This window comes from Neopsephotus bourkii, unplaced genomic scaffold (genome assembly GCF_033783945.1).
Source record: "Neopsephotus bourkii isolate Nb327-2 ecotype Australia unplaced genomic scaffold, CSIRO-AGI_Nbou_v1 NB_234, whole genome shotgun sequence".
Classification (NCBI taxonomy): domain Eukaryota; kingdom Metazoa; phylum Chordata; class Aves; order Psittaciformes; family Psittacidae; genus Neopsephotus; species Neopsephotus bourkii.
The window spans coordinates 14,839,318-14,864,367 of record NW_026900744.1 but is presented as its reverse complement, the minus strand read 5'-3'; the positions used below and the strand labels follow the sequence as shown (position 1 = coordinate 14,864,367).

At 38.3% G+C, this 25,050-nt stretch overlaps 1 protein-coding gene across 6 annotated transcripts in view; it reads left to right on the top strand.

Annotated features, from left to right (window-relative positions):
- The window catches only part of DNM3 (dynamin 3), a 178,715-nt gene that overhangs the window by 17,944 nt on the left and 135,721 nt on the right, over positions 1-25,050 (top strand). For all 6 annotated transcript variants that reach the window (XM_061345422.1, XM_061345423.1, XM_061345421.1 and 3 more), the window contains exons 3-12: positions 8,125-8,274; positions 9,898-10,101; positions 10,650-10,748; positions 11,595-11,755; positions 14,159-14,301; positions 15,656-15,791; positions 17,100-17,167; positions 18,643-18,781; positions 21,726-21,812; positions 23,434-23,504. In XM_061345422.1, the coding sequence (XP_061201406.1) occupies positions 8,125-8,274; positions 9,898-10,101; positions 10,650-10,748; positions 11,595-11,755; positions 14,159-14,301; positions 15,656-15,791; positions 17,100-17,167; positions 18,643-18,781; positions 21,726-21,812; positions 23,434-23,504 (1,258 nt within the window). The remainder of the gene's footprint in view (positions 1-8,124; positions 8,275-9,897; positions 10,102-10,649; positions 10,749-11,594; positions 11,756-14,158; positions 14,302-15,655; positions 15,792-17,099; positions 17,168-18,642; positions 18,782-21,725; positions 21,813-23,433; positions 23,505-25,050) is intronic.

Genomic DNA, 25,050 nt, shown 5'->3' with positions numbered 1-25,050 from the left:
AAGTTCATTTTAGTTGGAGATATGAACACGTGTTATTTCTGCATATCTGGCTTTTGATCTGACAGAGAATGTAGAAATGCATGAATAAGGCCTAGCTATAGAGAATCTTCATCTAATTTTCCCAGCACCATGTAAAAGCAGCAGAAAAAAGAATCAAGCTCTGTGATAGCAATACTATCAAAATGACATATGCGGGGACATACAAATTAGTAAGTAAACTCTTACGCTCTAACCTCAAGTGGTTAAATACTTAGACATCCATCCTAAATTTACCTCAACTGGTCTGTACTGTCCTATTTTGTAAAATCATCATAATTTGGCTTGGTTAAGGAGGCAATGAAGGCACTTCTCTTTTTCTGGTATTTTCCCCATTAATATGTTTACATAGTATTACTAGATTTAGATAAGCCTCTAGGTTTTTGTGTAGGTACCTTCTCTGCTGAAAAGCAGTTCTTCGTTATAACTTAACACAACAAAAACTTTACGAATTCTGGAGAACTGAGCTTCAGCTTAATTTTGTGTTTCCCGAATGGCAAGACATATTTCTCCCTTTGGGAAATGCTGTGTGTTTCTGTTTGGGATTAGCTGCCGAGACCTTCAAAATGTAAGCTTTAATTATTTTGTTACTTTCTTTAAACTTTGTTCCACTGTTACTATTTTTGGTGGTGAAATTCCAAATAACTTTATCTTTTAAACCACCTTTATCTTTCTGAACTAAATAAAGAAAAAAAACAAAAGGAAAAGAAAGAAAACTGCTTAGAGAAGCACAGTGTTCTTTTACAGGAAATAGACGATGAACTGATTTTTATCAAGTCCATAATTATCTAAAATGTTATAGAAAGTGGAGGACTGTATCAGCTTCTTGATGCTGTAACAAGCTTTACTGACCTCTAATCCTAGGACCTTTCTTGACTCTTTTAAAAGTAACTTCTTAAGATTATTCCTTGGAAGGGAAGGGGTACTTTCTATATAGGCATGTGGAGATGACTGCAATATGCTTTAGCAATATTTTGCAACTGTCTGAGAATATTTTTGGAATGTGAATTTGATTGACTGAGAAGGTTAAAGCTTCATTTGTGTCACTGCACTAAGGGATAAAGATTGGCAGTTGAAGGGAAAGTTTAACCACTCATTATTAGGGTCATACATGTCACTGAAGGATGCAGCCCCTGAGGAGTTACCAGGAGCTCTCCAGCCTCTGAAAGATCTGACATATCTGGATAACGAGTAATTACTCCTGTGACTATGGAAGGGGTAACATGAATGAATTTGCTACCAAGAAATTTATCTCATGAGATGTGGAGTAGTGTTCTTTTTCTTTTTTTTTAAGAACTTTTTTTTACTTCCTCTTAAAAAAAATAATCTGTGTAATTAGTACAAAGCTATTTTATAGCAACCTGTTGACCTCCTTTAACCACTAACATATTTTGGTGACAACAGTACAATTGCCAAATGGCTTTATGCCATTTGCACTTCCACCTCCATGCACGTACTGTACTCTGCTGAAAACTTAGAGGCAAAGACAAAGGTTTTAATTAAATATTGTAACTAACAAGTCAGTCTTTACTAGTTATGACTATTTTCTTCTGAGTGTGATAATATGAGAAATACTTAGTAGCATAGAATAAGTCAGAATATGGATGTTAAAAATAATTTACAGTCCTCTGAAGGACTCTGACTTGTCCTTGACTATCCTACTTCGCAGTCTTTTTTGGGACTGCCCAACTGCATTTCAGATGAAATTGCAAATGTGGCCTGTACCAAATAAATTAATGTACTAGCTAGAGGAGGAAGGGGTGGGGAGAATAATCTCCATCTTGTAAATATTTTGAGGTTCCAAGGTGTCTTCTTGCAGCTAGAGACTGATGCTCGTTACTTGTCCCAAAGTAGTTCATTGGCAGCCTTATAGGTAGGGTCACAAGTTTTCATCCCTATTCTTCATCTCATATTTTTGATTCAGTTGCTCTTCTTCTACCAAAGAAAAGTACTATATACATTCTCTTGCTGGAAGAGAGAATTGGACTGAACGAGCATGCAGTGTTTGTTTAACAAACAGACCTAAATTCTGGCAAAGCAGCCTTGTTTCCTTCCCAGAAGTCACAACTGAAAAAAATGTCCTACCTGGCTTGACAAGCAACCCACATGCACTTTGATATTCTTTCCGGTCACTGCATTTGGCCCTGAGCAATTCCGCAATGTTGGCAGTGTCCAGTGTCAGGTCTAACAAGAGTCTTGTACCTTTGTTGCATCTTGAAGGAGCTCTGAGTACAGAATAGTTCTTGAGAAAATAGTCCTGTCTGGGAAGATGCAGTTCAGGGAGTTTTTAGAAGGCACAGGTGTGGACATGGTGCTGTTACCTGGGAGGCTCTCTGATGGAGAACTTCAGGTTTCACGTGGCAAGACAGTGGTGATAAATTAGCTTAGCCATTCTGAGGATGTACATGGGAGGAATTTCACCTGCTTTTTTCCTGGGTGAGAAGTTGCATGTGAGGGCACTTTATTTTGTTAGACTGATGCCTAAATTCAGGTAAAAACCATGCTGGTTCTTTCAGTATTTGTCTGCTGTTGTGTAAGATACAGGGAGTTTATTCTTTCTCAGTAGACACCATCTGTTTCAAATGCTAAACTGTTGTGATATTTCAGCAGTTACCAGTGAGTCTAGAGGGCTTATCTTTCACTTTTTTACTCATGATTCCTTTTCAGGTGGAGGAATGCATTACATATTCCTGTAGTTATACTTTTATAAGGACTTTTCCCTGTCCGTGTTTTGAGATCTAAGTGTTGGCACACAGCTGACAAGAATTTTTAGGCAGCATTAGTGTTCACTAGTCTTAAAGCAACATAACTAAATTCTGTGTAAGGTATGTTAGTTCCATTTCAACTCTTAATCTTCCCTCTGCAAGTTTTGCAGTAAGCATGCTAACCTGTAGTAATTTGTCATGTGTTACCATAGTTAATTAAAGGAGTTGTGTGTTTGGGTTTTTTTTTTTAAATTTTATTTTCGTTTCAGTTTCCCCCCCCCCCACATATTCCATCTAAATCAGGCAACTTCTTCTTCTTCTTGCTGTGCTGTCTCCTGCCTGTGAAAGTGGGATAATTAAAGATCTAGATTTCTTCTGATTGGATAGTAAGCTTTTTAAACAGCACTGACAACAAAAAATGTACTGGGGTTTTAGTTGAAGCTTTTGTTCTTCTGTTTATTAAAAATACATTGCCTACTATATAAAGCCTGTTATTTGTTATTTACATGTTAAAATACCTTGGCTCTAGGAGGGTTATTTTCCTCATTTTGATAACTGCTTTTGGAGGGATTTTGGATTTTCTTCATGGTCTTGCTTTAGTTTCTTTGCTAAAGAAGTGTCAGATTAACAAATTTTGAAAATTATTGAGGTGGACATTTTTAGATGAGTCATATGTACAATGCCCACTTTTGTTTCAGTTCTGTTAATTAGAGCACTTAAATGGAAAGTAAATCACATGAGGTTCAAAAGTCATTATGATATTTTTTTTTCCTGAAGTCTTGCTGATGCTCTCTTCTAGTAAAATTACTGAGATTTAAAGGAAGTCTTTTGTTGAGACTGTTCCTCAAGCATACCCATCTTTTATTGCCATCTGGTGGTAAAACCAATCCTCTAACAGAAAATGACATTTATAAAAAGAACCTTAGACTGGTTGTTTCGGCTAACATGGTCTTAGAGATTTCAGCAGCAGGAAGGCATTTGGAGGTCTTGAAGGACAAAACCAAGAAAGGTGCCACAATGCCAGTGGTTGGAGAGAGTGGGCACTTAGCAGGGAAGGAAGGAAGACAGCGGCTGCTGACTTATGGGTCTCATTTTCTGGCAGTTACTCATTCAGGTAATGAACAGGGATTCTGTAGAGACCAGTGAAGGTATTGGAGTTGCATACCTGAAAAGGTAAAATATGGCATCGCTATGGGGAAAAGGTGGTAGTGACTGGTGACCCCTTCCCTAGACAGTGGAGTACTCATCACCCGAACAGGCCTGATAAGCATCCCTCCATGTCGTGTTCAATATATGGTATTACTGATAGTATGACAGAACATAGCATGTTTAATAAGTTTATATTTGGCAAATATGAACAAGACTCTGAAATACACTGGAGGGCAGAACGGGAATCTAAATTGCTTGCAAAGGAAAAGAACTGCCTCAAAAGCAGGAAGAGTTCACCTGGGATGAGGGCTGTTTCTGTTCTGAAAGATTAGTATTTAGACAGCTAGTTTTCAGAAAAGAACCTGGTGATTGCAGTGGACCTCTAAGAGAGCACAATTCACTGCTGTCATGCTGTTCTAAAATACAAAAGTTAATATTATATGAGATGTATCAACAGAAATGCAGTTTTAAACGTAGTTCTACTTTTTTTCAGTCTTGGAAAGATCCTGGTGAGCTGTGCCTCTGTAGCATTCAGAAGAATGCCTGGAGAATACCTGTGAATGATTGAAGGTTTAGAATGCATGATGTGTAGAGGAAGGTTGAAAGAAGAGTGATGCATTTCTTCTTCAGAACATTTTCAAGAATATGAAAGACTGTTGAATCAAAAAGAGTGCTTATTTTTCTCCTCTGGTATGAGTGTCTACCCTTAACATTAAGCATTTCACTGGTTCCTAAGAGCATGACCTGGTATTTTATGTTACTTACTTTCATCAGATCAACACTATTTTAATTTAATTTTTTTAAAATCTTTTATGCTATGATATACTTGTCATCCTCTGCACTGATGGGATATTCTGTATTTTCTTCAGAAAATACCAGGGTACTTCTATTTCTTGTAGCCTGGCTGCTTGAAATTAGCACTGGGATGTCTGAGTTCTCAATATTTTATTTTCAACATGGTAGAAAAGCTAGAGAAATGGTGAATTAGAAGAAAGATTATAGATGGGATAAGGCAACAAGGGCTTTTGATACTGCCTCTCTGTTCAGTGAAGAACTAATGAATGATTTGCTAGGGTCAAAATAGATTAATTTGACTGCATTTACTTTGTTCAGAAAAAGCTGATCTGTCATCAAAGAAAAGGTGATGTACTTAAGCTCATGTTGTTTATTTGCATGTTTTTAAATCTTTTGAAATCACTCTTTTGAAAAGCATTCTGAAGCTTTCTGGGATGCTTCATTGAAGCTAACAAGACTCTTGTTGCTTGTGTGACATCTCTCTAAAGGACTGACAGTAGTAGAATGCATTCCCCCTTTGCTGTGTATGTTTATTTGTTTTGCTATAGGAGCAGTATTTAATAAGCCACCTTTTTTAAAAACTCCAAGCTGGAGACTTAACTCTTGAGTATATTAGACTGGATACCACCACAGGCTTGGAACAACTGTACATGAAATCAGGTGGGAAGAGTCCTTCAGGTGCTTCATCTTGGTAAATTCTTGGTAAAATCCAGGTGACTCATTCTGGTAAATTCTTGACCTCTAGTAGCAGATTATTCTGCATAGGGTATTCTTCATAGGGTCTTCTGTATGGGCTCCGTCAGACTTTGGAAGGTCTTGGGTTCGGCTTGGTGTGGATCAAGGAGGTTTTTAAAAAAAAATAAAAATAAAAAACACATACGAAGACTGAGAAAGTTGGAGCTGTTCAGTGTGGAGGAGAGAAGCTGTATGGAGATCTCATAGCAGCCTTCCATTATCTGAAGGGAGCCTTTAAGAATGCCGGAGAGGCATTCGAGCAAAGATTTTTTAGCTAATGGTTCTTTTTTGTGATTGCAGCTTTATCCAGAAAATACATATCTGAAAACCAGACCTTGGGCAAGCTCCCTTTTTCTTGTGTGGCTTCATGTCCATTTCCATAAAAATGTAAATAAAATGTTTTCCTAGTATTCTTCTGTGTATGAAAGCTGAAAACTGAAGAATGCATTCAAGCATGTGCTTATCCAGTCTAGCTAAAGGCAGCACTGCCAAGGACAGGCAAGGAGCTGAAAGGAGCAAAACAAAGTGCTTGTTGTTAATTTGAATTTTTATTCTAAAGGCTGTGCGTGGCACCACAGGTTATGAACTGTTGTAAAGTCTATTCCTTCAGAGGGACCAGAGGTGTCACTGGGACGAATGAGCTATTGATAAATATTAAGGCACCTAAAAAAGTAGCTGATGTTTTCATTTGAATTACCATGAAGCCATTTCACTTAGGAGTTTTTCTATTACTACTGAGCATTTAGTGGAACAAAGAGAAAAGCTTCCTTGACAGTCAGCTGAGTCAGTCAACTGATTACAACTAGTCACTGAGTATTAATTATTGAATTGTGAAATATTTTTATGAGGAAGTCTGATGAACCACTGGGGAGAGAGGGAGGGAAGTAACTAAGAAGAATACGTTTATGTTATTCCAGCAGTAGTGCATGAAGATCTGGGACAAAATAAGAGCCACTTGTTAGTTCTTTTTCCAGTAGATAACTATTTTCCAACCTTGAGATGACAAACTTTACATATGTGAATTCTGAAATGTGCTAGAGAAACTGAAATATTTTGTGTGCCATGTTATCTTTCACTTTAAACTATTTGAATATTCCTTTTTTTGTGTGTGTGTGTTTTGTTTTGTTTTAATAGTTGCCAACAAAACATACAAAACTCCTACTCATTGTCATTTTGCTGCTAGAACTAAAAAAGGATGTAAGAGATGCTGGAATTCTTAAGTTACCAGAAATGAAATGGAGGTTTTTGTTGAGTGCTCTCATTTTTTAAATATGTATTATTTTTGTCTTAATAAGGGTGGGTTTTCTGGTCCCTTGCCTTTGAATCTGGGGGGATTATGGTAGTGTAACACAGGAAGGTTGGTACTTGTTTTCCCCTACTCTCTCTCCTTCCCCCTCCCTTTTTTTTTTCCTCTCAGTTTACTTTATTGGTTTCATGTGTGGTTTTGGCTATTGTTTTTTAACACTTCTGCCAATAGTAATAAAGCAACTTCTGGGAAACAAACTTCAGTGCTGGTACATAAGACTCTTGATTAATCTGTATTCCTGGATCAGATCTCCTGAGCTTCTGTTCCTTCTCTGAGTACCAAGCAAGCTCTTTGCTCTGGGGTTTGAGGGCTGTTTACCAAAAAAATGCTTTCTGGGGAAGAAACATTCAAATGGAACTTTTGAGATCAGGTCTTGATTGCAGGATGAAATTAACTGGAACATACACAACTTTGATCAGCCTTTCTCCAGCCCTATTGCTTATAGCGGGATCAGGAAATGAGCTTGTATCTGTTGTTAACATTTATGTCATTACTTCTGATTACAGCATCACTATTGTAAGATAAACATTTGTGTTGTATTTTAAAGGAAGAAACCCCAGTTCTAAAATCTGAGATGTGCTTTTGGTTTTGCACATCTAGGGAAGGAAATTAGTATCCATATTTGGATTCAGGAGTCAAAACAGGGAGGGACCTAGTGTCAAGTTTGAGTCTAACGAATTACACTGTATCTATCCTTGATTCCTGGTTGATGCCCAAAAGGTAAAAGGGCAGGTTTGATGATATTGAAGATGTAGGAATTCATTGTATTCTCCCACTTAAGCAGAATAACTGCTATATCAATAAAAGTTTTTAGAAACTTCTTAAACATAGTTTGGATTTAGATGACAAGAAGTTTTTGGGAAATGAGTTGCATTATAAACATTATGGTGTTCTTAAGTGATCTTATTTTCATTGTGACCTTTTAAAAATATACAGACTCCTTTGTTAAAAATCGTGTAACATGGGCTGTTAGTTTTTGAAAGCCAGTGCTAATAATCTTTGATAATACAGAGCTTGACTTCTGTTCAATTTAGTGATGTATTGCAGGCAAATGTAATCAGATGAAAACTCAAATATGAGTCACAATCTGTTCCTTGTTCTATTAGTGTAAATGGTATCTATTTGAATCTTTTAGGTTGTTCCACAAGGTGACATGCTGAAGCTAAAAGCAGTAAATCACATTCATTCAACTTGACTTTTTAACTCACTCTTTCTTGTTGTAGGCTGGTTTTCATCTGTACAATCACATCTATAGCATGTGCTCATGTATAATGCTTTCCTGATACTCATGATGACATGCTTTTGTACATATGCATCTGAAGAATACTAGGGGCTTGAAAGTGGGTGTCTAAGTCTATAGCCTGTGAAATACAGAGTTGCTTTTGATATTTTTCACAGAGTATGCTGAATTTCTACACTGCAAAGGGAGGAAATTTACTGATTTTGATGAAGTTCGTCAGGAAATTGAAGTAGAAACAGATAGAGTAACAGGAGTGAACAAAGGCATTTCTTCAGTTCCTATAAATTTAAGAATATATTCTCCACATGGTAGGTAAAATCATGCTACTTTATATTTCTGTCATGTGATGGCTTATGTAGCTCTGTCTAGCTGTTTCCTTTTGTATGCATTCTCATTGACCAGTCAGAAGTCTTCTGGGATGAAAAACTTCTGGGACTGAGTTGAAGCAAAAAATGGATATGCACCTGGAAGAACTGTCAACTTCTGTGTTCTGCTGGACAGAATGCAGACTGTTCCATTTAATATTCTCATGATTTAAAAATGTTCTCGCTGTACATCAGGATGAAACCAGTCTCCCCCAGTACATATGCCATTAGACAGTAACTCACTAGTAAAGACAAATGATAGGGAGATGGGAGACTTAGTGGCAAAACTTTTTTTTGCTGCCCTCCAGATGGATTCCCCAGTCAGTGATCTAGGAAGTCATTATGTCTCCCTGCCCTATTAGATGTTTATTGTTTGCTGTCATTAAAAATATATTTAGACAATAATAGTGTTTGAAGCTGCTTTATGTTGTAGACCCCCAGTATAGATCAAAGTTAGTTCCTCTGGTTGCCATCTGGCGAATTTGATGAAGGCAATCTAGAGAAAATGTTTTGCATTGAATCTGTCTTGAATACAGGAGAAAAGTGGTGTGGTTGACTGAAGCACTTTATTTTTCTAACCACCTCATCTGATGTCTTCATGGTGAGTCAAATGACAGAAAGATTAAAATAAGAGGGGAGGTAATTAAAGAGATGCTGAGCCTCCCTTTGATACACTGTGAGCAGCCTTGGCTCTAAATATGTGCCTCTCAACCTTTCTCTGCTATACAGATATGGTATAGCTGACTGGAGAGAAGCTGAGTTAAATGCTCTGCCTTGAAGCATGTTGTTTGGACATATTGACTCCAGGAGAAAACGAAAATTTCCTACCTAATGCTCTTACTTTGTTTTATTAGGATCAGTCATTTAGTTCAGCAACTGTTGTCTGTATTAGCCAGACCCCAAATATACTTCTGGTGTTTCCTTTCTAGGAATTGCATTTTTCTCATTTTTCTGAAGGGTACTCTGTTTCCCTAGTACAGGCTTGAACAAGGTAGGATGCTTGTAGTTGAAACTGTGGCTTGTACTGAGGAAATCATGTCAGAACAAAAGAGGTTTTATTAATGGATAAACTTTTACACATATTTTACTTCAGAAGTTACAGAGTTAAAAAAAAAACAAACCCAAAACAGCAAACAAACCAACCCACAAAATAAAACCAAACCCGAAACAACAACATACCCCAAAATTTCTTAATTTGAGATACTGTTGAAAGGATGGTCAGAGAGAGACTGACTACCAAAGCAAAGCAAAGCTCAGAAAGCCATGCTCATTTGCCTAAGAGCCTTTGAGGATATGCGATAGAAGTATCATTCCCTGTGCCAGTTGTAATGTTTAAAATATGAAATAGTACTAATTAACCTGGAGATGAAAGACTAGCAGAAAAAAAAGTGTACTTTTCAGATTGTCAGCCATTTTGTTTCAACCATTGACAATATTTATATACTTATAAAGGAAATTTATGTGAGATTGTATGTGTGTGTAAAATCTGTCTGCAGCCATAGACACCTAGACCTCTTTAGACATGTCTGGCGTGCTAACCAGTTTGATCCTGTGTTTTCCTTATAGTATTAAGCCTGACCCTTATTGATTTGCCCGGAATCACTAAAGTGCCAGTAGGGGATCAGCCTCCAGATATTGAGCAGCAGATCAGAGACATGATAATGCAGTTCATCTCTCGTGAAAACTGTCTGATACTGGCTGTGACTCCAGCTAACACTGATTTGGCCAACTCAGATGCACTGAAGTTAGCTAAGGAAGTGGACCCTCAAGGTAAGTGTGTTTGAACATAACCACTTTTCATTCTCTAATGTAGTAACATAATTGAACAGCTCTTGTGTGAAAAATGATTTATAATGTAGATGTGTATATGTACATTCTCATATAGGCTTCAACATCATCACTGTTTGTTAGCTTAGTGTCATTTCAGTAATGATGCTGTAAATGTGTTTTAAAAATTTTATCAGTATGTCTTACAGGCAAGTGGAGCAATGCCTATCTAGAAATTTCTGTAGTACCTAGCAAAAGGGACCGTGGTGTTGATAGGCTTTCTAGATAATACTTGCATTATAAATTTTATACAGTCATATCATAGGAATGCTAAGCCTTGCTAGAGATTTGAGAAGCACATTTCAGCACTGGCAATGATGATCCCTTCTTTTCCAAATATATCATAACTTGCAGTTGTAGCTGGTATTGTGTGATACAAGCTTTGAGAATGTCAGGTGTTATATAATTGTAGAATGTAGTTGTTCTGTCGGAATATAAATGATTCCTCAGTATCATTTTTTCTTTTTTTTTCCTGCCTTCACCCTGAGCAGGCCTTAGGACCATCGGTGTGATCACAAAATTGGATCTGATGGATGATGGAACAGATGCAAGAGAAATTCTAGAAAACAAACTACTCCCTCTTCGTAGAGGTGCAAATGTTCAGTTGCTTATATTCTTTGCAGTCCAGAAAGTGGTTTGGATAAGGATGTTGTCTAGGGGGCCTGGATGTGAATCAGAGGTTGTGCTGGACTGATCCATTCCTAGGTTGTGGTTTGTTGTTTTTTTTTTATGTGTGGAAAATACACTGCGTATTCCAGAGGAAGCAAGAAATGTCGGCACAGGTTGTGAGCCAGTTTTCTCTCCTGTGCCAGGTTGTTGCTTGTAACAAAAGAAATTTTTTTTCTCTTTGCATATGACAGAAGCAAGCACCAGAGCTTTAGTTATCTCACTGTAAATCAAGTTGTGAACCCTTTCAGAAACTTCCCATGTGATTCTTCTGGCAGCCAATGCCACAGTTGTTCAGTTGTAAACAATATCAAGAATTTTGATTCCAGCTATAACTTACTGATGACACCACCATCTCCTCCCATGGAGCATGTTGTTCCAGCAAAAGGGAATTTTTTTTTCTCTATTTTACTAGTATCATGTAATTTATCTATGTAGACCTGTGTATGTGTTTTGATTTTTGTTTTATGGGGGGTTTTTTGTTTTGTTGTTGTTGTTTTATTATTTTGAAGTGATTTTTGGGGGGTACACCAAAGTTTCAGATATTTCTGTATTTGAATCAGTGATTTAAAAGAAAGTGTATTTGCTATACATAAACAGGATGAACAATTTAGACACTGTTAAGGTTTCTGAGTACTTGTAAACAGTATCTGAAGTGCCTAAATTGGAAAGCTTTGTTTGAGTTGAGGCAGTCTAGTTTGACTTAATGTGAATTCAGTCACATGGGCAATAGCTGCACTGACTTGCCCATTGGGTTTGTGTTGTTTTAGGTTATGTTGGTGTTGTAAACAGAAGCCAGAAAGACATTGATGGGAAGAAGGACATTAAGGCAGCTCTTCTAGCAGAAAGGAAATTCTTTCTTTCCCACCCAGCGTATAGGCACATGGCAGATCGGATGGGAACGCCCTATCTCCAGAAAGTTCTAAACCAGGTAAAACCTGATGCCTTGTGGTGTAAAGGCAGTTTTATAATGGTAGGACCAATACAAAATCTATATTAAAATGAATGATGGCCAGTGAACCTTTCTTGTTCTTTCCTGCTTTTAAGCTTTTTCATTTTCACAATTTTATAAACAAAGCTGTATATTACATGTAGCATCTAAAACTTACTGTGAGATGTAGTTTCTGACATTTGCTGACAGTTCTGCACTCCCCTGTTTTCTTGAATACTGAATATGAACACAAAAAATAAGATTTGTCTCCCTTCTGTAAGTATACCATCCTATTCCTATCACATTTGTTCTAGTCTAGCTGGACTTTTAGAATTCAAATTTGGAAAGTGCGGAGGGGGGGGGGGGGGAGAAGACATTTTTACATTTTTTGAAATCATGTGTTCTGAGGGTTCACTATATGTCTGTACTTAGCCAGGTTACGGTCTGCTCTGGACTTGTCCAAAAAGAATGCTGTTGCCATTTATTTGTTCCTCAGAACCAAAGTCTTCAGCAGGATGCAAGAACTTGCTTGTAGCCTGCAATTTTGTCTGTTTAGGATGTTTTGCTTCTTTTTATATCTTGAAAGTTTAATCCGCTTATCTTAATTTTGAGACTGAAGCATGAGCTACGTGTGCCTTTGGATTATTTTATCTGTCCTGGCTTGCCTTGCTTTACTATTTACTTTTTTTTGTTTGTGAGCTGTTTTATAAATTTATCTATTTCAGTATATTGTTCTTCTGTTGCTGTTACTGTGTGTAAAATATTACATATGGGAAGATGTATGTCAGTTTTGTCCCTGAGATATTAGGGACCTATTAGTGTTTGTAGTTTCAAGTAGTGTTTCAATTTCTCTGCATCCACAAGGTGGTGCTCCAGGGAAACTCCAGCTTTTGATTTTTGTGCCTGTCGATCTGCTGAACAGTTTTTATCTTGAGTTCCCATGTTTTGGTATATAACAATATTTATTTATAGCTTGTCTGATTGTATTTGGGAAGAGGGTTTTCAGCATAATGCAAGAGTTCTGCTTTAGTTTAATCAAGGAACAGGTACAATGCATGAGAAATTTGTGGCACAGGTAAAACACCGATAGTGCTTTTCAAACACCACATATATATGCAAAAGTAAATGAGGTAAGTTAAGCACAGATCTGGTAGTCTGTTTTCTACTTTCCTTCAATTTATTTTCCAGTACTTCTAGGTATATTTTCAGAAGTGAAAACTGCTAGTTTTGAGTGGTAGAACCTTTTCAGCCAAAAGTCAAGTGTTTCAAAAAGGTGAAGTTCTATAATCAATACTATGAGGACAAAATCTCTTTCCCTCAGTATATTTTGTGCAAGGGAGCAGAAATTGTGTGAAGGTGATTTATGCCAGTGGTGGGAGAGTGCCAAGTAGGTACTCTCTATGTCTGCATTTCTGTTGATGTCTCAGTGGGCCATGGATGCTCAGAATCTCGTCCTTGTCTTGTGGCTGTCAAGTAAAAGAGTCATGCTGAACAAGTATATAGGGAATTGGGAAGCACCCTTTGGAAAACCAGAAAAATGGGAGTGGTGAGTGATGAGAGGTGATTTTCAAATTACATATGTAATGTGTATAACTTCTTTTGTGTGTAACTAAGCAAGTAAGTGTGTAGTAACAGGACTCAGTGAGTGAGAGGACAAAGGAATTTTTCAAGCCTCCTTATAAAGTGTATGAAAAAGGGGTATTGTATTGTTCTTTAACAGCCTCCATTGTTTCAAAGATCAGAAGGAACTATACTGGTAAACTAGCACAGGCCATGGCTGATTCTGTTTTGCTCTCATGAGACCCATTTGGAGTATTGTGTGCAGTTCTGGTGTTCTCAACACAAGAAGGACATGGATCTGTTGGAGCAAGTCCAGAGGAGGGCCACGAGGATGATCAGGGGACTGGAGCACCTCCCATATGAAGATCAGCTGAGAAAGTTGGGGCTGTTCAGCCTAGAGAAGAGAAGGCTGCGTGGAGACCTCATAGCAGCCTTCTAGTATCTGAAGGGGGACTATAGGGATGCTGGGGAGGGACTCTTCATTAGGGACTGTAGTGACAGGACAAGGGGTAATGGGTCAAAACTTAAACGGGAAGTTTAGATTGGATATAAGGAGGAAATTCTTTCCTGTTAGGGTGGTGAGGCACTGGAATGGGTTGCCCAGGGAAGTTGTGAATGCTCCATCCCTGGTGGTGTTCAAGGTCAGGTTGGACAGAGCCTTGGGGTGACATGGTCTACTGTGAGGTGTCCCTGCTCATGGACGGTGGGGTTGCAATTATGTGATCTTAAAGTCGTTTCCAACTGTAACCATTCTATGATTCTATAATGTGCTTGGCACCAGAAGGAGATGGTTGTGCTCCAGCTTTCTGTTAACAGTAAAAAGGACTTTTATTTGCTTTTTAGCAACTTACCAATCATATTCGGGATACCCTGCCAGCCTTCAGAAGCAAACTTCAGAATCAGCTGCTTTCTATAGAACATGAAGTAGAGGTATACAAAAACTTCAGACCAGAAGATCCAACCAGAAAAACTAAAGCCCTGTTGCAGTGAGTGGTCTTTTGTCTGATTTTCTAGTTTGTATAAATTCGTTTTGCCTCTTTTTAATTTCTTTTCGTTTGTAACGGCTTTAAATTTAAAGATTTGGATATGGTTAAGGATTCTGTCTTCAAGATGCAAAGAATTCTGTGCTTGATGTTCCAGAACACTTTATTTACCCTACAATTTCAGCAGAGTTTCCCCTAAATTAATTTTAGTAATCCTAGAAAAGAGAGAAAGCAGAACAGGAAAAGGTACAAAGATGAGCAGCACAGACCTCGAAGATGGCAAGATGAAAACTACAAGGAGGACTAGCACCTATGATTAATGTGCACCTAAGCTACAGAGAGCTCTTTGCTGCAGGAACTGATACTAAAAGTTTGTGTGCTTTCCAAAAGCAACTTTTAGAGCGAGGTGTCCCTGCCCATGGCAGGGGGGTTGGAACTTGACGATCTTAAGGTCCTTTCCAACCCTAACTATTCTATGATTCTAACTAGGAACATTTTTGACATGGGGAATACATTGAAGGTTACTAAGTACAAGGACAGATTGCTGCTGTATGGAATTAAGAACAATTTGAGGCCAAGAGAGTTTTCTGGAGAAATATTACTGTGTGCTTGCTCTGTTCTCATAGGAACTTATTGTTGGTGACTGCCATGATATGGTCTTTGTTCTGCTTTAGTGCAGGCATTCTTAATGTTTAAGTGAGAGTGTATTGGGGTGAGTGAAAACCACTTTGTTGCGGTTTGCCTCTCTGACGATACCTCTGACAACTAACAGCAAAATGTCATGTGATGTGATGTGCCACCTGTGCTTTGTTTTAAAACTGACCTGGCAGATGTTGACCCTTTTGGGCTCAAGGAGTCATGGATTGAATACTGTTGTTGTTTGTTGGAGGAATTACACTGCTAAAGTCACTGTCCAGTTTTGGTTTCATCCACAAAATAAGTCTGTCTACTGAGGCTTTGATAACGTTATTGTTAAGTGATAGAACAGAGATGAGTGTTAATCTGACTTTGAATCATGGAAGTGGAATCTTTTATTATGGTTTTAACACTAAGGAAGAAGGGCAATGCTTCATGCAGCTTCCTTCCTTGGCCTGTTTCCAGGGATGCTTGATACTCAATATTGTGCTCCTTTTCACCTGAAAGGTCTGCCATTTTATCTCTCCCTCCCCTTTTTGCTTCTGTGTTCATATGTGATTCAAATTTACCCCTTCAAAGAGGAAGCATCTAAAGTAAGAAAAAGATCTGAAATGTGCCTAGCACTTCTCTCTTGTATGATTGTTACCACATTTCTATTATGATTTTTTTTATTGTATTTTATTTTTTAAATTTTACTTCTCTCCCCACCTTTGAAATTTAGGATGGTGCAACAGTTTTCAGTGGACTTCGAAAAAAGAATCGAAGGATCAGGAGATCAGGTTGATACATTAGAACTTTCAGGAGGTGCCAAAATCAATCGTATTTTCCATGAACGTTTTCCTTTTGAACTAGTAAAGGTATTTATCCATCTTGCTGGTGTGCTTTGTTTTTCATTTATATATTCTTATGTTCATACTGATAGAAGTAGAGCCAAGATTAAGGTCTGATAGAAAGAATACACTCTTACTTGTAGAAGGAGTTACAGGAAGTTATAAGTGAGACATTTGGCTTTGTTTCTAGCTTTGGATACTGATACATGCTAAGAATTCTCAAATATTGGAATTAGAATATAATCATTAGTTCCAGTTCTTACTATTTTCCTTGTTCTTTTATTGTTTTATCACAAATAGCATCTTCCTTTTGGTTAGATGGAGCAGGCAAACAACTACAATTGGTAAATTTAAATTATTGTGTTCAAGTAGCTAGTACCTATTAAAATTAGAGTTATGGAAAACAGTTGTTTCTTATGTTTTCTAATTCCTTTATTCAGTGCATTAAATCAAAGCTAGCTTTCATAGTGGTAGGTCAAGCAGAACAAAACTTGGTGTTTTGAGAAAGCATTTCTCATCTTGGTATATCTTTTGTTGTTACCTTTGTGTAACAGAATAAACAAAAGTCCAGTTGAATGTGAACTAATGAAATCAGGTTTCCTATAAATGTGTTGCATATTCTTTGATCCTCTCTACCCCCTCACCATGGACTCTACTGTATCTCTAGGCTACATTTTTTGGTGGTTTTTTTCACATTTTTCATAAGCTTCCTCCTGAAGTGTTTTATGTTCAGCTTCGATATCCCCTAAGTTTAAGTTGGGTAAGAACCAGAGTGAGTTTTGGCTGGTTCCAAGGTTTCAGTGTAGGTGATAGGTCAACTAAGAGTCCAACAGAACAGATGATAGTTGGGCTTAAGTAATGACCCTTTTGTTCGTGATAACACTAACTTCCACCTGGCTGGCTTGCAAGAAACTTAAATAAAAGCTTTATTAAATTTATAACTGAGACCACTCCTCTCTTAAGTTTGGTTAAATAACAGTAGAATGGGAAGGGGAGGATAAACAGACCATAATCACAGAAATTGCACCACTTCAAGAAACCAAGCTTAAAAAAGAATTGCATTTCCCAAATCCTGTTTGTGGCACATTCTATCAACTCTGTGAAATTGTTCCAAGTGGTGATATGTCTGGAATGGAAGGGTGCATGATTTTCAACAATCTTTACTGCTGCCTTAATGTTTAAATGTTTTATAATACTTATGTTTTGTTCAGGGGCATTAGAAATGAATATTTTGCCAGTTGAACTTGCCTGTCTTCTAGTTATATTGGAGAGGTAACATTTTCTGTATTGTTAAAAACCACTCCAATATGATCTCATATGCTTTTGTTCCTCTAGATGGAATTCAATGAGAAGGAACTGCGGAGAGAAATAAGTTATGCCATCAAGAACATACATGGTATCAGGCAAGTGCTCCCATGTTTTCAAGCCCAGTCGCATTTTAGAGGCTTGTGGTCTTTCTAACCTGAGGCCACACTGACTGCTGACTGCTAGACTATGTTAGTGATGCGCTATTCCCAGCAGCTGACTTTTTTATTCCATTCCTTTACATATCTATTTTTCCGGTAGCTATTTTGAGCCAGTTGGTTTGCCTGAGGTTTAATTTACTCGGAAATGATGGAAAATTATTTTACAAAGAAAAGAATAGCTTTTTTTTCTGGTAGTGTCTGCAGTTCTGTTATGCCTGTATTCCTAAAAAGTCATAAATTTTAGAGGGAAAACTTGTGTCTTGATATGGAAAAGCTTTTCAGCCTGAATTGTGGCAGATTCCTTGTGTTATCTTACTCGCTTTTATTTTCAACCATTTCTTGAAATGACTGATTTGCAAATGAGTTGGTTGAGGTTTCCTTTTGTGGATATCTCTGCAGTATATTATTAGGTTTGGGAAGAGGAGATATTTAGTTTTTTGGTTTGGAATGACTTAATTATCTCACTTTGGAATGTTCAGTCTATTTTGGAGTGACATTTTATCAGAAGCATGCCCATTTTTCTGTTCTATTCTTTTGACAATAGAACAGATTCCAAAAATCTTAGGGTCTTCTGTGGGTTTTTAGGTATTTTGTGTTTTTTTTGTTGTTCCTTCCGCTTCACCCAGTCTTGTGAGTACATAATACTTTTTGAAAGCATTGCTTACAAACTTGGTTGTTCTTGGTATTTTGAAAAATGTTGTTTGCGTTACTTGTGTAGTACATTCTCAGATGGTTGACTCTAGTAACCATGGTGCAGCATTACAACTTTTCTGGAGTTTTCCTTATTGATGGAAAGGTCTTGTTGAGCCATTTATGGTAGTGAACTGATAGTCTGGGGCATTTGTTTATAGTCTGCTTTTTCTATATGATGTATCTACCAAGACAGGCCCTTGTAAGCAGCGTTTGAAAGAGAAGTAAGGCCTGTTTGTTTAGAACTGGTTCTGTATGGTATCTGTTATATAGGTTCATATAACATGCAGTGACCACTGTGAAATCATCCATATAGTACTCTGAGTAATAGAACCTTATTTCCTGTTGTGAGTAAAAGGTGCGGCTGTAGGAGTCTTACAGGATTGCTATGCAAGTGATCGTGGGTGGAGTGCTGCAGCTGCCATTCATCCCTTCTCTGAAGTTTAATGCACTGCCGAATAGGTCTTACTGTATTCCGTCAGTACTCTTTAGAGTTCTCACAGTCATCTTTGAGTTGTAGGGCATCTTTCTACTTTTATATTCTTACTCACAATGACACCTTTTTAGAGAAAGGAGCAAATTTAGTTCTATGGAAGTCTGTTTGTGTAGGGATTATTACTCATCTGCTAGCCCCTGAAAATGAAGATATGAGCAATTCAGTAAAAATAACTGCCTTGCACAATGCTTTTATTACTGTCTTACATATTCTTTTATGTTCACAGAACAGGTTTGTTCACTCCAGATATGGCATTTGAAGCCATTGTTAAGAAGCAGATAGTCAAGCTGAAAGGACCTTGCTTAAAAAGTGTGGATCTGGTGATGCAAGAGTTAATCAACACTGTCAAAAAGTGCACTAAAAAGGTAATTTGCAAATAGATCTTGTAATGCAAATATAACGTAATGTTATAGTAGATAACAAAGTCTATCTTGCTTGTTAAGGTATTCTAAGAGGTTTCTGACTGAGTCACTTGACATACAGAGTAAGACTGTCTTAAGTAATTACAACTTCTGCAAAACTTTCAAAACAATGCAATGCTGGAAATATTTTTTTATTCCTGTGTTTTGAACATATATACAGCTTGTGATTGGATGGGTTTTTTTGAGTCAAGAGTTGCAATAAGAGAAAGAAATGGCAAAACTTTTATAGAGAAAAGACCTCAAATGTGTTCAGAGACATCTGTCAAGGAGAGAAAAATGCTCTTTCTGTATTGAAATTTACTGAGCAGCACCACAGTTCTTTGCAATGTAATGGGTCCACAAATTTTCCTGTGCTTTTTTCATGCACAACTCCAAAATATCTGACCTCCAGCTGTCAAGAAGTTAGAAGTGGAAGGCTAGGAAGACTTCATCTCCCTTGTATTTGTATGTTCTTCTATTAGTGTTGACAAATGAGCTTGCTGCACAGAAATGTCGAACACTTAAGTGCAAAGAACTGCTGAGCATTGAAATTCCTGATGTGAAAGCTGTGTGCAGCAATTAAAGTTTTACCTTGAGATCCTGCAGGTGTAATAAGTTAAGAAATATGTTTATCAGAACTAAACATGGCAGTACTATGAGTCTTGAGAATGGTTTTCTGAAGTGTGTGCTTAGGTTGGTCTATACCTGTAGAATCATAGAATCATAGAATAGTTAGGGTTGGAAAGGACCTTAAGATCATCAAGTTCCAGCCTCCTGCTGTGGGCAGGAACACCTCACACTAAACCATATCACCCAAGGCCTCGTCCAACCTGGCCTTGAACACTGCCAGGGATGGAGCATTCACAACCTCCCTGGGCAGCCTATTCCAGTGCCTCACCACCCTAACAGGAAAGAATTTCCTCCTTATATCCAATCTAAACTTCTCCTGTTTAAGTTTAACCCATTACCCTTACTCCTATCACTACAGTCCCTAATGAAGAGTCCCTCCCCAGCATCCCTATAGTCCCCCTTCAGATACTGGAAGGCTGCTATGAGGTCTCCATATAGCCTTCTCTTCTCTAGGCTGAACAGCCCCAACTTCCTCAGCCTGTCTTCATACAGGAGGTGCTCCAATCCCCTGATCATCCTCGTGGCCCTCCTCTGGACTTGTTCCAACAGTTCCATGTCTTTTTTATGTTGAGGACACCAGAACTGCACACAATATTCCAGGTGAGGTCTCACAGGAGCAGAGTAGAGGGGCAGGATCACCTCCTTTGACCTGCTGGTCACGCTCCTTTCGATGTAGCCCAGGATACGGTTGGCTTTCTGGGCTGCAGACACACACTGCCAGCTCATGTTCATTTTCTCATCAACCAGCACCCCCAAGTCCTTCTCCTCAGGGCTGCTCTGAATCTCTTTGCCCAGCCTGTAGCTGTGCCTGGGGTTGCTACAACCCAGGTATAGGACCTTGCACTTGTCATGGTTAAACTTCATGAGGTTGGCATCAGCCCAGCTCACAAGCGTGTCAAGGTCCCTCTGGATGGCATTCCTTCCCTCCATCGTATCAACTGAACCACACAGCTTGGTGTCATCGGCAAACTTGCTGAGGGCGCGCTCAATCCCACTGTCTGTGTCAGCGACGAAGATGTTAAACAAGACCGGTCCCAACACCGATCCCTGAGGGACACCACTCGTTACTGGTCTCCAGCTGGACAGAATGAAATCTCAAGCTTCACACCCCACAGCAGGGGCTAAGGAAGCATCTCAGACACATTAATACAAATCTTTTTTTCTATTTTTTTTTTTCCTCACACCTTTCACCTTCATAGGAAAGTTGTCATCTGCAAATATTGATTCTCACTTGTCTGGAGCATTGACAACTAACAGTTGATGATTTTCAATTCTCTTTTCTCCCATTAATCTGTGATATTGTAGAGGACCCCATTGTTTCTTGTAGACTTCTTAGCTAACCTGGCTACTTTTATTGTCTCATTTTCTGTTCCTCTGTCTTTCCCACCATTTCAGAGTGCACGGCACCCTAACAGTAGCAAATATAGGACCAGTTTTGGGATGTGAACACAAGTATGCTGAAGCTGTTGAGAAATAGCCTGTCACATCCTTTGCATTTTTCTGAATAATGCAAATTATTTTTGTACCAGTGATCGGGTTAATGAGCTGTTTCTTTGAACAGGAAAAGGTGAAAATCTTTTTGACTAAGGTCATAAACAGATTCACTGAAATATTTTGTGCAGTGTTTCCAGTTTTTTTCACTTCTGTCAAAATTTGAAAGATATGTCACTTGAATTGATTATGCAGATTCTTTTTCCCAGTGCTATTGGCCAAATTTACTGTTGCATTCGGCAACAACGTTTTCAAGTATTGCTGTTCAGATGTAAAGATCTTGCCACAAGATGGAGCCTTTAAAGAATAAGAAATCTGGAAATCATTTAAAGTGCTACTCTGGAATTAGGCATAGTAGAAAAGAGAGGCATGGAGAAACCTCACGCCAAGGCTGATGAATTGTGGTTCACATGTCCAAAATGTGTTTTCCTCAATGTTTTGTGGAGCAAAAACATAGAAAAAAATCCAAGAATTTAGGTGTCTCCAGTTTCTCTGGGAAATGGCCATTAATAGCAAGTAAGGCTTATTTTGTAATGTAGTTAACTTTTAGCCCCAGCATTTATAATAATTACTTTCCTCCAAAGAGGAAAGCTGGAGAATTCCCTGTTTGTATTCTACTGAAGCCACCATGCAGGTGTAAATTTCCAGTTGTTCCATCAGATCTGGAAAACTTTCAAAATCAAAGATTCTCCAGCTTCTCTATACAGCTTATTCCAATGCTTGCCTCTCCTCACTGTTGAAAAGAATTTTCCTTGTGTCAAATTGAAACCTTAGTTTTGCTTTTCAGTTGGCAACATACCCAAGGTTGTGTGAGGAAACAGAAAGAATTGTTGCTGGTTACATTCGTGAAAGAGAAGAGAAGACCAAGGATCAGGTGAGACTAGATCGTTTGGGGAAGTGTGTGAAGGACGTGTCCTGGTTTTGGCTTAAACTGTGACAGGAGGAAAGTTCTTGCGTAAAAAGTACAAGACAATGGAAGATTTTTATTGGCATTTTTTGTTTGTTTGCTTGTTTTTGTATTCAGCAGGCTTCACATTTTAGAGGGGGAGAGGAATTGCTCCTCTACCATAGAGCTTTGACAGATGAGACTAGAATTGTTACAGGAAATCCTGATTTCCAATATCTACTTTGTTTCCAGTTTTTTTTAACATATCCATCCCATATTCTAATTGCAGTCAGGCCCACAATCAGTTGTAACTGGGACTCTTGTGGGACTGACAGGCTTTCCTTCAAGTTTAAAAAAAGTTTAACCACCCCCAACCCCCCAGCATTCATTACCTAGCTAAGCACTCCAAATCCAGGAAACTTTGAAGGTTAGATTATGCTAAGAAAAACCTCTGGAAGTGGAAACAAGAATTACTGTCTGGGGAGTGCAGAGTGTGAAAACAGAAAATTTGGGGGAAGAAGGGCTAGGCAGAGCTCCTAAGTTGTTCTGGACTCTTGGCTCTCTAGTCCTGTCCGTGTGTGAGCTAGGGAGCTATACAGTGTGCCCTGCATCTTTTTGTTTAATCTCTGCTGTGAATGTAGACTTAAAAGTAACTTTAAAAACTTGTGTTTGCTGGGCTTGTGCTTGCAGGGAGTTCTAGGTAGCGCTCTCAGTTGGAAAAAGATACAAGTTACTTAGAACAATTGAGTACTTTATTTATTTATTTATTTATTATTCCATTCTTCATTGTGTGCACATACCTGGCAATTTCCTAGAACAAAGTAGAAAGTATCAGCTTTCTGTAAATGCAGAGAGTTGACCAAATAGGTTATTGAGAAATATTCCCATCATTATTCATGCTGTTAGCAGTTCTTGTTAATAGAACACTAGTGAGAATATTTTCTGAGGTAAGAGCTAAACCCAAATCCTCACTGTCTTTTGCTTCTGAGTGAGGCACCTGATACCTTCTGGAAGTTTGAAGAATTTGGGAGTGATGCAGTGTTTGAGGAGTTGTACAAAACTACCTCTGTACACTTTATTGAGGTTAAATGCTACTGTTTGGTAGTGATAGATTTCGTCATTGCTTCTTCCTGATAAATGGAAGTCAGAAAAAATGGGGGGAAACTGCAGTGTTATACATGTTCAAGAAGCTGTTCAAGGGTGGGAGTTGAGCTTTCTCTAACATTTTAGCAAGCTCTTTGCTGAATTAGAATTTTGCTTAACTTGTAAAACATAGAGCTAGAATTTATGTTATATATTATTAAAATCTCTCTGGCCATGTGTGACTCATTTTAATGAAGTGGACAAGTGCCAAGATAGTGAAAAATGAAAACTATCAGGGAAAAAAATAGTAAGAAGGAATAGCTCTTTTGTAGTCCAGCTTAGTAAACAAGCACATGACCAGAAGTAGTGGGATTTAGAAAATATTGCTTTAGGCTTGAATGATTATGAAAGTAATATTCAGTAATTCAAAAACCTGAGAAGTTCTGCTATTTTTCTCTCTCCCTTTTCCTCAATCTCTTGCCTCCATTTTACCCATCCTTTTTTTCCTCTTCTGTCTCCCTAATAGGTGCTGCTGCTGATTGATATTCAGGTTTCTTACATCAACACCAACCATGAAGACTTCATTGGCTTTGCAAAGTATGTATATGGAGATTTTCTGATAAAGACACTGTCAGGTTTGTTTTGTTTTTTTTTTTTTTTGTTGTTTGTTTGTTTTGGTTTTTTTCTTCCTCCTTTTTTTTTAATATAGTTTTGGGATGTTCAGAACTCAAGTTCTGAAGTGGGACAGTGAAGATGTAAGCTCCCAAGTCCCAGACATGCTTTCTCAGTATACACACTGCTAAAATCTGTTACGCCTGTAGGGGACTCTTTACCCCAGTTCACAAGCCTGGTTTTACTGAAGCTGAAGCTTATGTCTTGGTCTGGAATCACATGCTTCTCGGGAAGCAGCTTTGTCAAGCTGATGTTGCTGTATCCATTTTTGGACCACAGAAATGTATAATATTGGTGGTCTTTCCACAATGTTGCTATTGCATATTTTGGGAGCTGTGATTCTGTGTGAAATGGTTTTACTCAGAGTAATGGATGTCACTGAATTATACGTGTGCCTGCTGTTTGGCTGTAGAGAATAATAGTAGCAGAATGCCCTGCAGGGCCTGGTTTGACGTTCTTACTTAATTGAAAAAGCTGTAAGAATATTTTCCAGAATGTGCTCTCTCAGCTTCCAGCAATTTGTGCTTAAGGGACTTCATACCAACATTTTGGCATTAGTAAAAATGTTAAGGATGTCTTCACTATTTGAAGAATAATTGTTCTTCAATCATATTCATGCCATATTTTCCGTAACAGTGTTTGGAATCATAGCAGGTTTCATCCATGTGGGATGCTGGCAACAAAGTTTGGCACCACAGTACATATCACAATATGGTCTATTCTAGTTAAGACTGTGGAGGAAGGTCTACATCTTTGCCAGTATGCCTTGAAGGTTTAAAATGTGGAGTTCACTAAGCTGACAGGGGGGAGAAGGCAAGGCCAAGCACTGTTTATGTGTTTGGTTTGAGCAACTTTCTCTAGAATTGTTTGCAGGTCCTAGATATCTTTATCAGTTTTCTTGACAAATGACAGGATGTTGTAGGAATGGTAGCTGGCCTTCTAGAGGTCAAGATAACAACCTGCCTACTATTTACTTCTCTTCATCCTTTTCTGACAGGAAAAAGCCTGCTAAAAACACTCCATATATATTCATGGTGTGTGTTGTGACCTTGGGAAGTCACATAGTCCAACCTCCTGCTCAGAGGAGGGTCAGTGCTGAGTTCAGACCATGTTACTGAAGGCTTTGTCCAATCAGATCTGGAAAACTTCCAAAATCAGAGGTTCTTCAGCTTCTCTATGCAGCCTGCTCCAAAGCTTACCTCTCCTCACTGTGAAAAGACTTCTCCTTGTGTCAAGATGGAACCTTCCATGTATTATAGTCTTGGATTCTGGAGAGCAAAGTGTATCTGGAGATATTTCATTATGTCTCTCCCCTGGAGAAATTGCCTTCATGGATGCTGCTGCTGGGGCTTGCAGTTCAGTCTGTGGTCCTCACTGCTGTGTCTTTTTCAAGGAGTTGCAATGCCCAAGATAAATGTTTTGAGAAACTTGCTGCTTCTTTTGCCGGTTGGGATCTAGAAATTCCCAGCTG